General features: G+C 40.2%; 1 protein-coding gene across 2 annotated transcripts in view; it reads right to left on the reverse strand.

Annotated features, from left to right (window-relative positions):
* ST8SIA3 (ST8 alpha-N-acetyl-neuraminide alpha-2,8-sialyltransferase 3) overlaps positions 1 to 12,563 on the reverse strand; it is a 31,415-nt gene extending 18,852 nt beyond the window's left edge. The window contains exons 1-3 of one of the 2 annotated variants that reach the window (XM_060761310.2): positions 12,546 to 12,563; positions 11,934 to 12,114; positions 3,343 to 3,465 (exon numbers count right to left, since the gene is read on the reverse strand). In XM_060761310.2, coding sequence (XP_060617293.1) covers positions 3,343 to 3,465; positions 11,934 to 12,112 — 302 coding nt within the window. In that variant the 5' untranslated portion in view covers positions 12,113 to 12,114; positions 12,546 to 12,563. Of the gene's footprint in view, positions 1 to 3,342; positions 3,466 to 11,933; positions 12,115 to 12,236; positions 12,379 to 12,545 lie in introns of those variants that run through there. The other variant, XM_060761311.2, reaches the window with a different exon arrangement.
* Between the last annotated feature and the right edge of the window lie 971 nt (positions 12,564 to 13,534).

A 13,534-nucleotide genomic window follows, 5' to 3' on the forward strand; every position in this document is an offset into this window, starting at 1 on the left:
AATGAGGCAATGTTTTCACTCTCAAATTAATCTGAAATTTAATGTAACATCAACCTCCTCAAATAGGTTTGGCATGTTGGGTAACCTTTAAAGTTCAGAGAGATGAGTGAATATAGCAACTACTGGCAAAGGAAACCACTGGACATACATCACCTTCAACAGAATTCAAGGTCACGGAAGAAGAATTGTGCATATTATGAGTGACAATGTCTGTCCCTGCTGGCAATGTGGACATTGTGCATTGGACAAATATGTCCAACTACTTCCCTAGGAGGAGTTACATATGCATAAGACAACAGGATTTTAGCTGAAGGTTTGTCCTTTTGAGCAAAATAGGGTTGTGGTAAAAAATAATAATTCAAAACCCACTTTTGGGGAAAATGTGAATGACACATCCCAAGTTCTGGTAGGTGCTATAATTTTGTTTACAGATTTTTTGAATCTATAATTATTCTCTTTATTTTTCTCTGCTACCCAGTGAGCAGAACAAAGCTCCAGAAATTAATTTCCATTCCTTAACTTGTCCAGTGAGATTTTTCTTTTCTGACAACAATTTGTGTTGGAGTTTGCCAGTACAATGGAATACAGAAAGCTTCAGGAAGGTTCCTTGGAAACCATTCAGTGCCGTGCCTCTCAGATAAGCAGACACTACAGCTATATCGAAACGGAGCAGACTCTTGCTTGTTCAGTGAAATTTCATATTGCACTGTTGTCTGCCTTACAAGGTTACACTCAAATGGAATCTGAGCTTATGACATGCCTAACCCAAATGCTATTGTGTTTCCTTTTGCCATTCCAATTTCAAAAGCCACGCAATCTACCATCTACCCTTTTCTTTGTTGAAATAAACTGTAATTAAATCAAGAGTGAACACATCCCCTTTGATCCTGTGGTGCTGTGGTTCATTCCATCTTAGTTTGTTTTATCTAGCTCTGGAGAAGAAATCTCTCGGACATTTGAACAGCTTATTTGTTGAACAGAAGGTGGAATTTCAGGTTGTTCTGCCTTTTACACAAAAGCCGTGTGGGTCTATTTTAACTACAACCAGTTGTGCATGTTTTCTACAGATATCCCCTTTCCTGTAGCCTTGCTTCCTTCTTTGCCCTACCTACCTTCAGCTGCCTTAACCATGATTAAGTTTAACTTAGTTCCTCTTTTACCAAATTCTGCCATCCATTTGACTAATGATGGTTAACATCTTTGCATACACAGACTTTTACTGTGGCTAGGGTGAGAGAAGGGAAATGTCCCAAGAAATTAAGGAGGCCACAGGGAGGAAGAATTGGATTTTGTATCTATTTTACTTATTATAGTTATTTTATATCATGAGCCAGAATGGATGAGTGGTTTCAGCACTGCTCTAGTACTCTGAGAATCTGAGTTCAAGTCCAGGCTCAGCCAGGAAAGGCCACCGGGTGACCTTGGGTAAGGTACATTCCCTCCTCTGAATATATCTTGCCAAGAAGCTCTAGGTTAGTATTGTTACAATTCATTGTTGACTTGGAGACGCATAATGACAATGGAACAATTTTTATACCACTGGTCACATTACAAGAAAAGTACATCATTTTACAAATGAACCAAATATAACACACTGATCTTGTAGTTGTCTCTTAATCCCTTAGCTAGGACAAATCAGTATTAAACATGCATCAGCCCATTCAGCTTGTCCAAAACATCTATCTTTCTTTACAATGTAGCACAGTTGGATCATCCTGGTTTATATCTCTAACAGAACAGATAGCTACCAGACAAAAATGTCTGATGACATTAATAACAAGACTAATTTAAAATGATCAGGGAACAAACAATAGAAACATAAGGGGGAGAAACTCAGAGTCCCGATTTCTTGTTTTCTACCTAATACCTAGGTGTGTACCCTTGTCAGAAAGAGGATGGACAAGGTAAAACATGGATATGTGTTAAACCCACATTGTGATGGCACTCCTTATCAAGCAACGGGTTCTATCTGTTAAGGATTCCAAAGTCTTCTCTATCATTATGAGGAAAATCCAGAGAAAGGATTTAGAGGAGATAACAATCTCATGCATGCAGTTCTTTGCCTCTTGAAGTGTCTGAGGAAAATTGGTGGCTAAAAGATAAATCATAGATGTGGAGAGGGGGGTCTTATAACCTAGCTTTCTCCAATGAATTGGACTTTAAGTATGTTGAGCTATAACTTCCAGAATGTTATGATGGTTGGAAGATTCTGTGACATATGAATATTGCACCATGGAGGGTACATTTCAAGCCAACTCATTCAAACCCCCTTTTGATGTAGGGAAGCCAAAGCAATGATGTCCCCAAATGGCCAAAAAGGTATTGAGATATTTCCATGCCATTTTAACTAACGATGCAAACCATAATTAGGGAAAATGTGAGTCAATGACTCTAACATCATTGCCTGATGAAGAAGTAATGAAAGATTGTAAGATGTATTTTGTACATTTTAGTTGGCCAATAAAGGTGTTATTTTGTGGCTTTTGTTGTATTTTGCTGCGTGGCCAACATGACTACCATGAAGTAACTGTCTCAGAATATTCAGCTTCGGGTTAAAAACACTAAGATTTCCAACTAGTGGAAGCTGGTGGGTTCCATGTCAGTGGAGTGATAAATCTGCTTCAGGTTTTAGTTTGACCTTTAAAGAAGCTATCTAAGATGCTGAGCCTATTTAGAGCTGAGTATAGAACTCCAGAGAGTTCCTCTGAAATTTAGAGGAAAACCTAGAGTAGTTTCGTTGCTTGGTTGACAAGGAACCTATCTGCTGCCATTGTCCCCAGCAAAGGATGGAGATGAACAAAGGATGAACAATGATCCTTCCTTCCTTCCCTCCCTCTTCTTCCCCTTCCCGCTCCCCCTCAGCCATGATTGTTGTTCTTTTTCCCCTCTTCAGCTGACATCAGAGTCATCAGAAAGAAGAATCATGGAAAGTATAACTGAGACTGATGTGTGCTAGAGGTCATATAGATGAGAAAGGATTAAATAAATGGATTAGAAAGAAGCCAAGTGTTTGACTACAGATCTGTAACAACTCTCCCCTCTCTCTTAAATAACAAAAACTTCAGTTTAGTATTCCGCATTTCCCCTTGGACTGAATGACTTGAGAGGTAATTAAAACATGTTAACACATTAGAACTTTTGGATTTAAACCCAGAGTTCATCTCTGAATTTTGGTAATTTATTCCTAGTTGAATTGTAAAGCTGCTGGATATTCTTTAACATTCCCAAGATCACATATTGTGTGGTGGTAAATAATTAGCCAAAGGGCTAATAACGATTGGAATCCCTGGATAAAAACATGTGCTTAACTCCACTGTTTGGGTTGCTTTTCATGCCTCTCACCTTTGCTGCAAGAATGCTGTTCTGTTGAATGTCCATTTGGGAGATTTATCCTGCAATTCATGGTTCAAGGAGTTTGTATTGGGTACAAATGAAGGATCAAGGAACTTCAGTGCAAACTGGGACCTGAAAAGGATCACATATCCATATTTCAGTAAGTACGTCCAAGGATTTACACACAAAATCAAGTTTTAAAAAGTTAGTTTTTGGATGTCTGTTCTTAGAATCACTCAGCTAGCAGGGCAACTCTCTGCTGGCTATGAGAATATGGGAATTGCAATCCCAAAAGTAAGATTTCTAAGCTCCATGACAATCCAGAATTAAATACAGACCAATGGTTCAGTTAATCATTGTCACATAGATGAAGAACGGTGGCACCTTACGGAATCTAAATGTATTTATATGGTTACGTCACATTACTTTTCACTTCAGATGAATAGCTGTGTTGGAGACATTTTCAATAGAATAGCTATGACATTTCCTTCGCCTACCCTTTCAACCTTTCTCATTCTACTGCCTACTCTGTTCTCTTCCTCATACAAATCTGACTCTAGGTTCTTTGTTCCTAAAGTTATTCTGATGATAAATACTGATACAAATGTTAGTTATCTGAGTGAGTAATGGTCTATGGGTAGCTCAAGTGGCACCATTCTATGCACAACAAGGAGGTATCATGAGGCTGGCAGAAGTACAGCCATCCATGAAAAATCATACTGATGATCTACTCATCCAGGTCGGCTCAAGTTTATTTGGACTCCCAATACGCCAACATCCCACACCAAGATGATTTAAAAGCCATCCTTAATACCATCCTTAATGAGGTTATGGCAGACCAAACTCCACTACTTTGTACTTACTTAGCATGTATCTCAAATCTGTGGCACTGCTCTGAACACCCATGTGACACCACAATATAAAAACATATTCATCACTGACCCAGAACATTGCTTCCTCAACACATGCACTCAATGACCTCTCATCTACCCTTGGTTTCTAGATGACTTCAGGCTTACAGAAAGCAAATACTTGAGAAGTTCTACTAGGATTTCAACAACTTTCACCTTTCCATCAACCTGAGCCTGGAACAATTCGCACAACAATTTCACCTTCTTGACACTACTGTGCAACTGCACAATGGACTTCTAAGCTTCACATTCTATCAAAACCTCACTAATTATTACATATACTTACACATTTCTAGTTTCCACCAAGAACCTATTACCAAATTGATTGTTTGCCACTAAACTGTCTGATAGAACCACATCTGTTCAGGCTGATAAAACAGAGACTTAAAATTATTAGATTTATAACACATATTTCTCAAACTGCAAATGCCCACCAAAGAAGTTGAAGAAACAAGGTAAGAATAATACCTTGGAACCATTTACCACAGGAGAGACCAGAAGTACAAAATGATAGAACACCCCTAGTGATCGCCTGCAGTCGCCAGCTGAGACCACTGAACCACAACATCAATGAGCTTCAAACAATTTGAGAGAATAACACAACCCTCTCACAGGCTCTGGGAGGCAGGTTTTCAGTGGCCTTAAACAACTACATAACATGAGGAGTAACACAGGGACATGATACTGCCACAGACCTAAATGCCAACTCTGTCTCTACATCTACTCAAGGATCAATATTACAGGGGCCTAACATCATCCACAACGTTAGAGGTACATTTGCTTGTTCTTCCTCCAATGTGATATATTCCATCCTATGTCAGTTATATCACTCTACATTGGACAAACAGATAAACAGATTTGTTGCTTTCACACATCAAAATTAAAGGCCTCTGTAAACATCTGAAAGATCTGTATCACATTGAAGACTCATTTGAAAATTGAAGGCAAGGGATATGATCTGCATCTTTCTGGATCTTCTTACATTCTATCCCAATCCTACAATAGTGCAAATATACTTTATATCTGACACTATACTGCATCTGAAGAAGTGGGTTTCTATCCACTAACGTTCATGTGAATATAAAAATCAGTTAGTCTTACTCATTTTCCTTTTTCTTGTTCATAAAACATAATGAATCTTTGTATTGATTAGTGCAGTCTCTCCCAGATCTAGTGCAATCCAAAAGCTCTATAATCTCCAGTTAGGACTGGAGGGGGATGGGGATTTTACACAACTTCAGGGATGTATTAATCTCTTTTTGGATAAGTTTTAAAAAGAAGTGACTAGAGGTCTGTTCAGACTTATAAAGGTTCATGCCATTCATCCATCCCATTATTTACATTCTCCCCCTTTTCCCCAACTGGGTCTTTACAAAAGACAGAAAATGACAATAAAGACACACAACAGTAGAGAATAAAGCAGTATTAAATCAACAACAACATTAAAATCATTTAAAATATGGGTTGTTGTATGTTTTTTCGGGCTATATGGCCATGGTCTAGAGCAGTGGTTCTCAACCTGGGGTCCCCATATGTTTTTGGCCTACAACTCCCAGAAATCCCAGCCAGTTTACCAACTGTTAGGATTTCTGGGAGTTGAAGGCCAAAAACATCTGGGGACCCCAGGTTGAGAACCACTGGTCTAGAGGCATTCTCTCCTGACTTTTCACCTGCATCTATTGCAAGCATCCTCAGAGGTAGTGAGGTCTCACTACCTCACGACTTCTGAGGATGCTTGCCATAGATGCAGGTGAAATGTCAGGAGAGAATGCCTCTAGACTATGGCCATATAGCCCAAAAAAACATACAACAACCCAGTGATCCCAGCCATGAAAGCCTTTGAAAATATATTTAAAATATCATCTTAAATCAAAGATTAGAAACAGTATAGCAGCATAAAAAGCTCTGCTCTTGTTAACTGCTGATTCACAAAGGAAGATCTTCATTTGCCATCATCAGAAAGGCAACAATAAAAGAACCATTCTAATTTCAATGGGATGAAATTCCAAAATTTGAGAGCAGGCTCAGAGAAAGCCCTCTCCTTTCTTCCCACCAAACTTTTGAAAATGTTGGGGTAGAGACAATACCTTTGACTTCACACAGGTTCATGCCATCCATACCATGTTTGAAATCTACTGAATTCACTTCCCAGTAAGTGTAGATGAGAACTGTGATTTTTTTTTTACACAAAACATTCCTCCTTTTGCATAAGAGGTAATTTTTTTTCTTTTTCAGTGGAAACTCATATTGATGAAAAACCACAAAAAACTTTAAAATCTCATTATAACAAGTAAAATTAAACAAAGCAGCGAGGTAGACTCTGTTCTGAATCCTAATGCTTAGCCTCTACTGGAGGAGATCTATTAAACCAACCGTAAAATACTGAGTCAACACATATATAAATTTTGCTGATTCAAAAGGTGCATTTCAGATGTGTTGTAGTGAATTGAATGTGGGACAAGGACCTTATATAGATTCACTTTGCTTAGTGTCCTCAGGTTTGTAGGAACCAGAAATAACAATATGCATGCTGGTTTCATTCAGAAAACTCTTCTACCTTGAAAAATGCATGAAAGTGCATGATGGGGTGTCATACCTATATATTTTGCCTCATGCAAACACACATACATACCATCATCCCTCTTTGAGGACATATACAATGGGAAACTCAATAATAATAATAATAATAATAATAATAATAATATTTTTTATTTATTACCCATCTCTCATTTTGGTTTGAGATGCGGCACAACATAGTTAAAATGCCACCATAAATACATATATTAAAATATACACTTATTAAAATTCTTGAGATAATAGTTAAAAAAACACTAAAACATAGAAAGTGATTTAAAAGTCATAGCTAAAATGGACTCAGTTGGCCTGTTGGAAGAGAAAGGTTTTCAGTAGTGCCTTAAATTCTGACAGCTGATTTAGCTGCGAGATTTCTTCCATCAGGTCATTTCACAGTCTTTGGGTGGCCAATAAAAGGTTCCTCTGGGTGATGGACCTAAGTGTTTGGGGCAGATTGTATGAGTGAAGGGGAACCTGTAGGTAACCTGATCTCCAATCATGTAGGGCTTTAAAGGTCAAAACCAACACATATGCCTACATATGTGTTGGGGCACTTTCCAAAAAGAGGTACTTTATATCTTCTTGTTCATTAGAAAAGGCAAATTGGGGGGGGGGGGGTCACATCATAGAAGGATCAATTCAACCAGGAAGCCATAGTCCTGTGTTTTCAGGACATGCACCAAACTGTTGATGACCAGGGCTTTTAGAGGTCTCTCACTGATAAGGTTGACAATAAGTTAAAGCATAAATACTTCCCTGTGAAGATGCCTTCAATTAGGGATGTTGCAGACCAAGCTCCATTCTCTTGGTCATTAATTGGCTGCGTATTTGGCTATGGTAATGAATTATAAGGAAAAAGCAGCTTTATGCTGGTGGCAAAAAGTGGTTCTTTCCCCTGATGAAAATGTGTGGCTAATGGGATACAGAAGCATACACATTAACAGCTGCTTTGGTACACCCAGGAAAGAAAAGACATAGAGGTAGAACTAGAAAATCCTTGGTCTCCCATCAATGATAAAATAGGTACTCCAATGGAGATTTCTACATAGGTCATGTACTTATTGGATTTTAGCCCCAATGTGGTACCTATGTGTTCCACACCTCTAAAGATGTCCATATGTTCTCATACTTGCAAAAACAGAAGTGTCCTATGTTTTTCCACAATAGTCTGTTTCCTATTTTAATGGTTACACTGGACTAAATAAGGATTTTTCAACTAGCACAGCAAATAAACACCACTTTTAAATACCTCTAGCTTGTTGTTTCCTTCATGATAGTGTCTATAAAAATGGAACAATTTCTGTTGCTTTGGATGTAGGATCTGAACCAACTGATTCCATTTAACAGAAACTGAATTTTAACTATAATAATAATACTAAACATTAGAAAGAACATCCTGACCATCCTGATTTATTAAATGCTAGAAGAGGCTGTATTATGACATGACCTTAAGTTGAAACTAAAGGTCCACCAACTAGGGATGTGAAGCCCTCTGAGATGTTTTGAGTCCTAGGACATTTTAAAAGCCAACATATATACATATGTTTCACTGATTCAATGAATCTAATCTGTCCCATAAATATGCAGGAAATGTATCAGTTGTCTTTATGGAATGACAAGAAACATATGAAAATGTGCTACATGAGGAGAGAACATGTTGTCTGAGATATTTTAGGCGCCTCGAGAAACTATAATGGAGTTATTACACAAATTTAGGCAGTTTTACAAACAGTCTTAAAATGTGTTGTGGGCTATTTTATATATTAATATGGCAACATAAAAACACAGTATGCAAAGTATGTTTCAAGTGGTATATAGATAAGTAAATGGACCTTCCTTATACTGTTAGGTCATTGGTCCATAGAACCTAATGAATATTTTTAACTGTGACTGGCAAAGACCCTGTGAATAATTGGTTGAAAATGAATGTAGTATTTCACCTGTTGAAATATTGTAATAAATTTCATTGTAAAAAAATTAGAACAGCATCCCACTAAAATTTTAATAGTGTTCCAGCCAGCAAGACAGGGCTAGAAACCCATAGAAACATTTATTTATTCATATTTTATTTATATGCTACCTTACTTTCTCCCAAAGTGGGATCCAAGGTAGCTTATGGATAAAATTAATTACAATAATACCAACCTAACAACAAAATAAAATAAAAATACAGTTTAAAAAACATCTGAAACAGCTTAAAATTGCTAGAAAAGGATACAAAAGTGAAAAGCATAAAAACAAACCATGAACCCCAATATCCTCCTTAAGAGTAATTATATATTAAAACCCTGTTTGAGCAGAAATGTACTTGACTGTCAATGAATGGAAAGCAAGGATGGGGCCAGGTGGACCTCCTGTGGAGGGAAATTCCAGAGGGTTGGAGCAGCCATTGAGGCTCTTCCTCCACTGTAAAATGAATGCTATTTGGCACACAGTGGTTTCCAACTTTTGGACCTCCTGGTGTTTGGGGCTACAGCTCCCACAGTTCCTAGAAGCTGGTAAACTGGCTGAGATTTCTGGGAGTTGAAGTCCAAAACACCTGGAGGGCCAAAAATTGGAAACCACTAATAAACTGTCATGGCTCAATGCTATGAAATTAGGAGAGGTGCATTTTGGTGAGGAACCAGAACTCTTTGGCAGAGAAGGCTAAAGACCTGGTAAAACTACAATTGTCATGATCTCATAGCATTCAGCTAGAACAGTTAAAGTGTCAGATTGCATTCCTTATACAATGCAGAATGCAGCCAAAAGAAGTCTCTCTCTTGTTCCTCACCAAGTGAGTGATGGGACTGAGGGATCATCTGCACTGTTTGATACCACTTTAACTGCTTCAGCTGAATGATTTTGTAATATACTAGCTGTCTTTGTCAGATAAGTCTAAAGGCCTTGTAAAACTATATCTCTCACTAAAGTGCAACTGTGGAGGAATGTATGTGTTAAAACCTATACGTCATTTGCAAATTATCTTCTGTGGGGTGCATCTGCACTGTAGAATTCATTGTCTGTTGCGACTAACTACTATGGCTGCATGCTAAGAGAGTTGTAGTTTTAACAAGGCTTTTAGACTTCTCTGTGAAAGAATGCTGGTGCCTTACCAAACTAAAACTCCCATGATCCCATTGCATTGAGCCATGGCAGTTAAATTGGTATCAAACTGTATTAATTCCAAAGTATAGATCAGGCATTGGACTTTTATTCCCATAATTCCTAACAGCCTCAGTTCTTTTGCTTTTCCTCCTCAGCTGCTTAAGTGACTGAGGGGGAAAAGAAAGGGGCCCAAGGCCAGGAATTGTGGAAGTTGAAGTCGAAAACACCTGGCAGGCCATAGTTTGCCTATGCTTGGTATAGATGCACCCTGGCATGAAGACAGCTTGCTTTGGAGGATCAGAGAAAGTGAATGCAAATTCAGCACCAAGGACAGCAGCCTCCTCAACAGGGCCCTCCCTGGGAAAGCCTCTCTGCTTCTGTTCTCCCATCTTCAGCACCTCACACTTGCCTGACAGCTCCTCATTCCCTTTCCCTGTCGTGAAGGGGAACAGTTTCCAAATATATTACCAAAGGTGTGAAGGAAAAGGGTGGTGTGAGAACTGTTGTAAAAATATCCAAAATATATTCTGGTCTGTGTGTGGACTGACCAGATCCCTAGGAGCAAGAACCGTGATTCATTTCTTCCCCTCTCCTTTGGTAGGAACATCCCACCCACCTCCCCATTGCTGCTTTGAGCCTCCTTAAAAGAAGAGAAGGCAATAATAATAATAATCATAATCATTACCACAAATGTCCAACGTGTGATCAAATATAATAGCCACCATAGTGATCTTGTCTGCTGTGTACTCATCTTGCTATGTATCAAATAATAATAATAATAATAATAATAATAATAATAATAATAATATAGTCCTAGACATTTGGGAAGTGTTTGATGGGTGATCAAATACAAAACCCAGCATACAGATCTTGTTTGCTGTAGACTACTTTTGTTATATAATAATAATAATAATAATAATAATAATAATAATAATAATATAAGCTACAGAGGAAGACCCAAGCAAGCCTGTTTTTCTGGGTGAGGGAAGACTCTATAATAGCCACCATAGTGATCTTGTTTGCTGTGTATTCATCTTGGTATATATCAAATAATAATAATAATAATAATAATAATATAGCCCAAGACATTTGGGAAGTGTTTGATGTGTGATGAAAAACAAAAGCCAGCATACAGATCTTGTCTGCTGTGTACTAATCTTGTTATGTATCTAATAATAATAATAATAATAATAATTATTATTATTATTATTATTATTATTTAAGGTACAGAGGTAGACCCAAGCAAGCCTGTTTTTCTGGGTGAGGGAAGACTCTGGAAATCCTCTCCAGGATTTTAAAAATATCACTGCAAAACCCATCATCCCACAAAGGAGACTCTATCTCCCTTTTCCACCCTGCTGTCCAGCCTAGGGAGGGAATGGGAGAGAGAAGGGAGGGAGGATGGATGGATGGAGTGGGAGGGAGTAAAGACCCTCTATAGCCTCCCCATAGGGCAGTTGGGGAAGAGGCAGTGGGGGTCTTTCCTTCCCCTCCCCTTCCACCTTACCATCAGCTGAAGCCCAGGGCGCCTGCGCCAAAGGGCCTTCCTGCATCCTCATTCCTTCCTCAGCATCCCTTAGTTTCCCTTCATCACCCTTCCCTCCCCCCTCTTCACTCCATCCATCCATCCACCCTCAGGCCTCCCTTTCTCTAGCCACTGATGCCAAAACCTCCAACCTCCCTGATGGGATTGATGCCCACATTGTAAAAAAAATTAATAAAGGGGGAGGGGGGAGGGAGATTGTGTTATATCTGGCATCAAGGTTGGGGGAAAAAAAGGGGGGGGGGGTCGAGAGATACACCCCAGGGTGTGTATTTAGGAAGGACATTGCTCTCCTTTTATGCCCCCCTCTTCTTCCCCCCTTCCTCTTCCTCCTAAGCCTGTGCAGCCTTTATCTAGTTCCCCAGCTGGTTAAAAGAAAGGAGGAGGGGGAAAAAGGGAGGAGGAGGGGGGGGGATTCCTGAAATAAATAAATAAATGAATATTCTGACTAAATAATCACCCCCCCCCCCCACCCACCCACTCACCTGAATCCGGCGTGGAACATATACATCCTGGGCACCCCCGTGTTGGCATATTTGGGAGTGGTGAAGATATTGTCTTTTTTCAGGGAGACGTAGCTGATGAAGGACAAGATCAGGAGAGCCACGCTGAGCATCACCAGACCCAGGACGCTCACCACTCGGACCATTTTGCAGCTTCGCATGCCTTGGAGGGGGGGAGGAGGAGGAGGAGGAGGGAGAGGAGGAAGAGGAAGATGAGGAGGGGAAGAAAAGGAAGGGGGGGATTTTCCTTTAAAAAAAAAACCACACCCCACACCTCCCACCCACCTTCCTCCCGGCTATGGAGAGCAGCTACATTGGAGTTCACACACAGCAAGGAGGGAAGGAAGGAGCGCGGTGCGCCTGTGTGTGTTTGTGTGTGTGGCTGAGGAAGGGGAAGCGGGGGAAACGCACATATACACTCACCCCCCCCCCCCTCTTTGCCACAAAAGGATTAATTCTAAGCTCACACGCGAAGGGGAGCCGCCAGGAGAGAAGGCAAACCTCATGTAAACAAATAAATATATATATATATATATCTGGGAGGTATGGTCCACAGGGTGGGAATGGCAGAAAAAGCAAAAGAATAAGTGCAACCTGCTGGAAATTCAAGGAGGCTGGCAGATTTTGCAGCAAGCCTCAGATCCCACTGTTGCTTTAATGGAGGAGGCCCCATTCCAGAGCATTAGGAGGTTCTAAGGGTGTCAAAATATTCATAGAATCATAGATTTGGAAGAGACCTTGTTGGCCATCTAGTCCAACCCCCTGCCAAGAAGCAGGAAAATCACATTCAAAGCACCCCCGACAGATGGCCATCCAGCCTCTGTTTAAAAGCCTTCAAAAACCTGATTTAGTGGACCTTTAGTCTGCCTTCCTTCTATCATGGAACTCAATACAGCTTAGGTATTCCTTCCATGGACATGCCTTGGACTGTGAGAAGATCCAACCAGTCCATCCTCCAGGAAATAAAGCCCAACTGCTCATTGGAGGGAAGGAGACTAGAGACAAAGTTGAAGTACTTTGGCCACATCATGAGGAGACAGCAAAGCCTGGAGAAGACAATTATGCTGGGGAAGGTGGAAGGTAAAAGGAAGAGGGGCCGACCAAGGGCAAGATGGATGGATGGCATCCTTGAAGTGACTGGACTGACCTTGAAGGAGCTGGGGGTGGTGACGGCCGACAGGGAGCTCTGGCGTGGGCTGGTCCATGAGGTCACGAAGAGTCGGAGATGACTGAACGAATGAACAACAACATTCCTTCCATGATGTATATGATCACTGAATTTGTTCAGAAGCACATATGCATTGGTGTAGACCCAAATATGAACCATGCGCCTTCTCTGTGGTGGCCCCTCGACTCTGGAACTCACTTAGAATCATAGAATCATAGAATCAAAGAGTTGGAAGAGACCTCATGGGCCATTCAGTCCAACCCCCTGCCAAGAAGCAGGAATATTGCATTCAAATCACCCCCGACAGATGGCCATCCAGCCTCTGCTTAAAAGCTTCCAAAGAAGGAGCCTCCACCACACTCCGGGGCAGAGAGTTCCACTGCTGAACGGCCCTCACAGTCAGGAAGTTCTTCCT

This window comes from Anolis sagrei, chromosome 2, assembly GCF_037176765.1.
Source record: "Anolis sagrei isolate rAnoSag1 chromosome 2, rAnoSag1.mat, whole genome shotgun sequence".
NCBI classification, from domain to species: Eukaryota; Metazoa; Chordata; class Lepidosauria; order Squamata; family Dactyloidae; genus Anolis; species Anolis sagrei.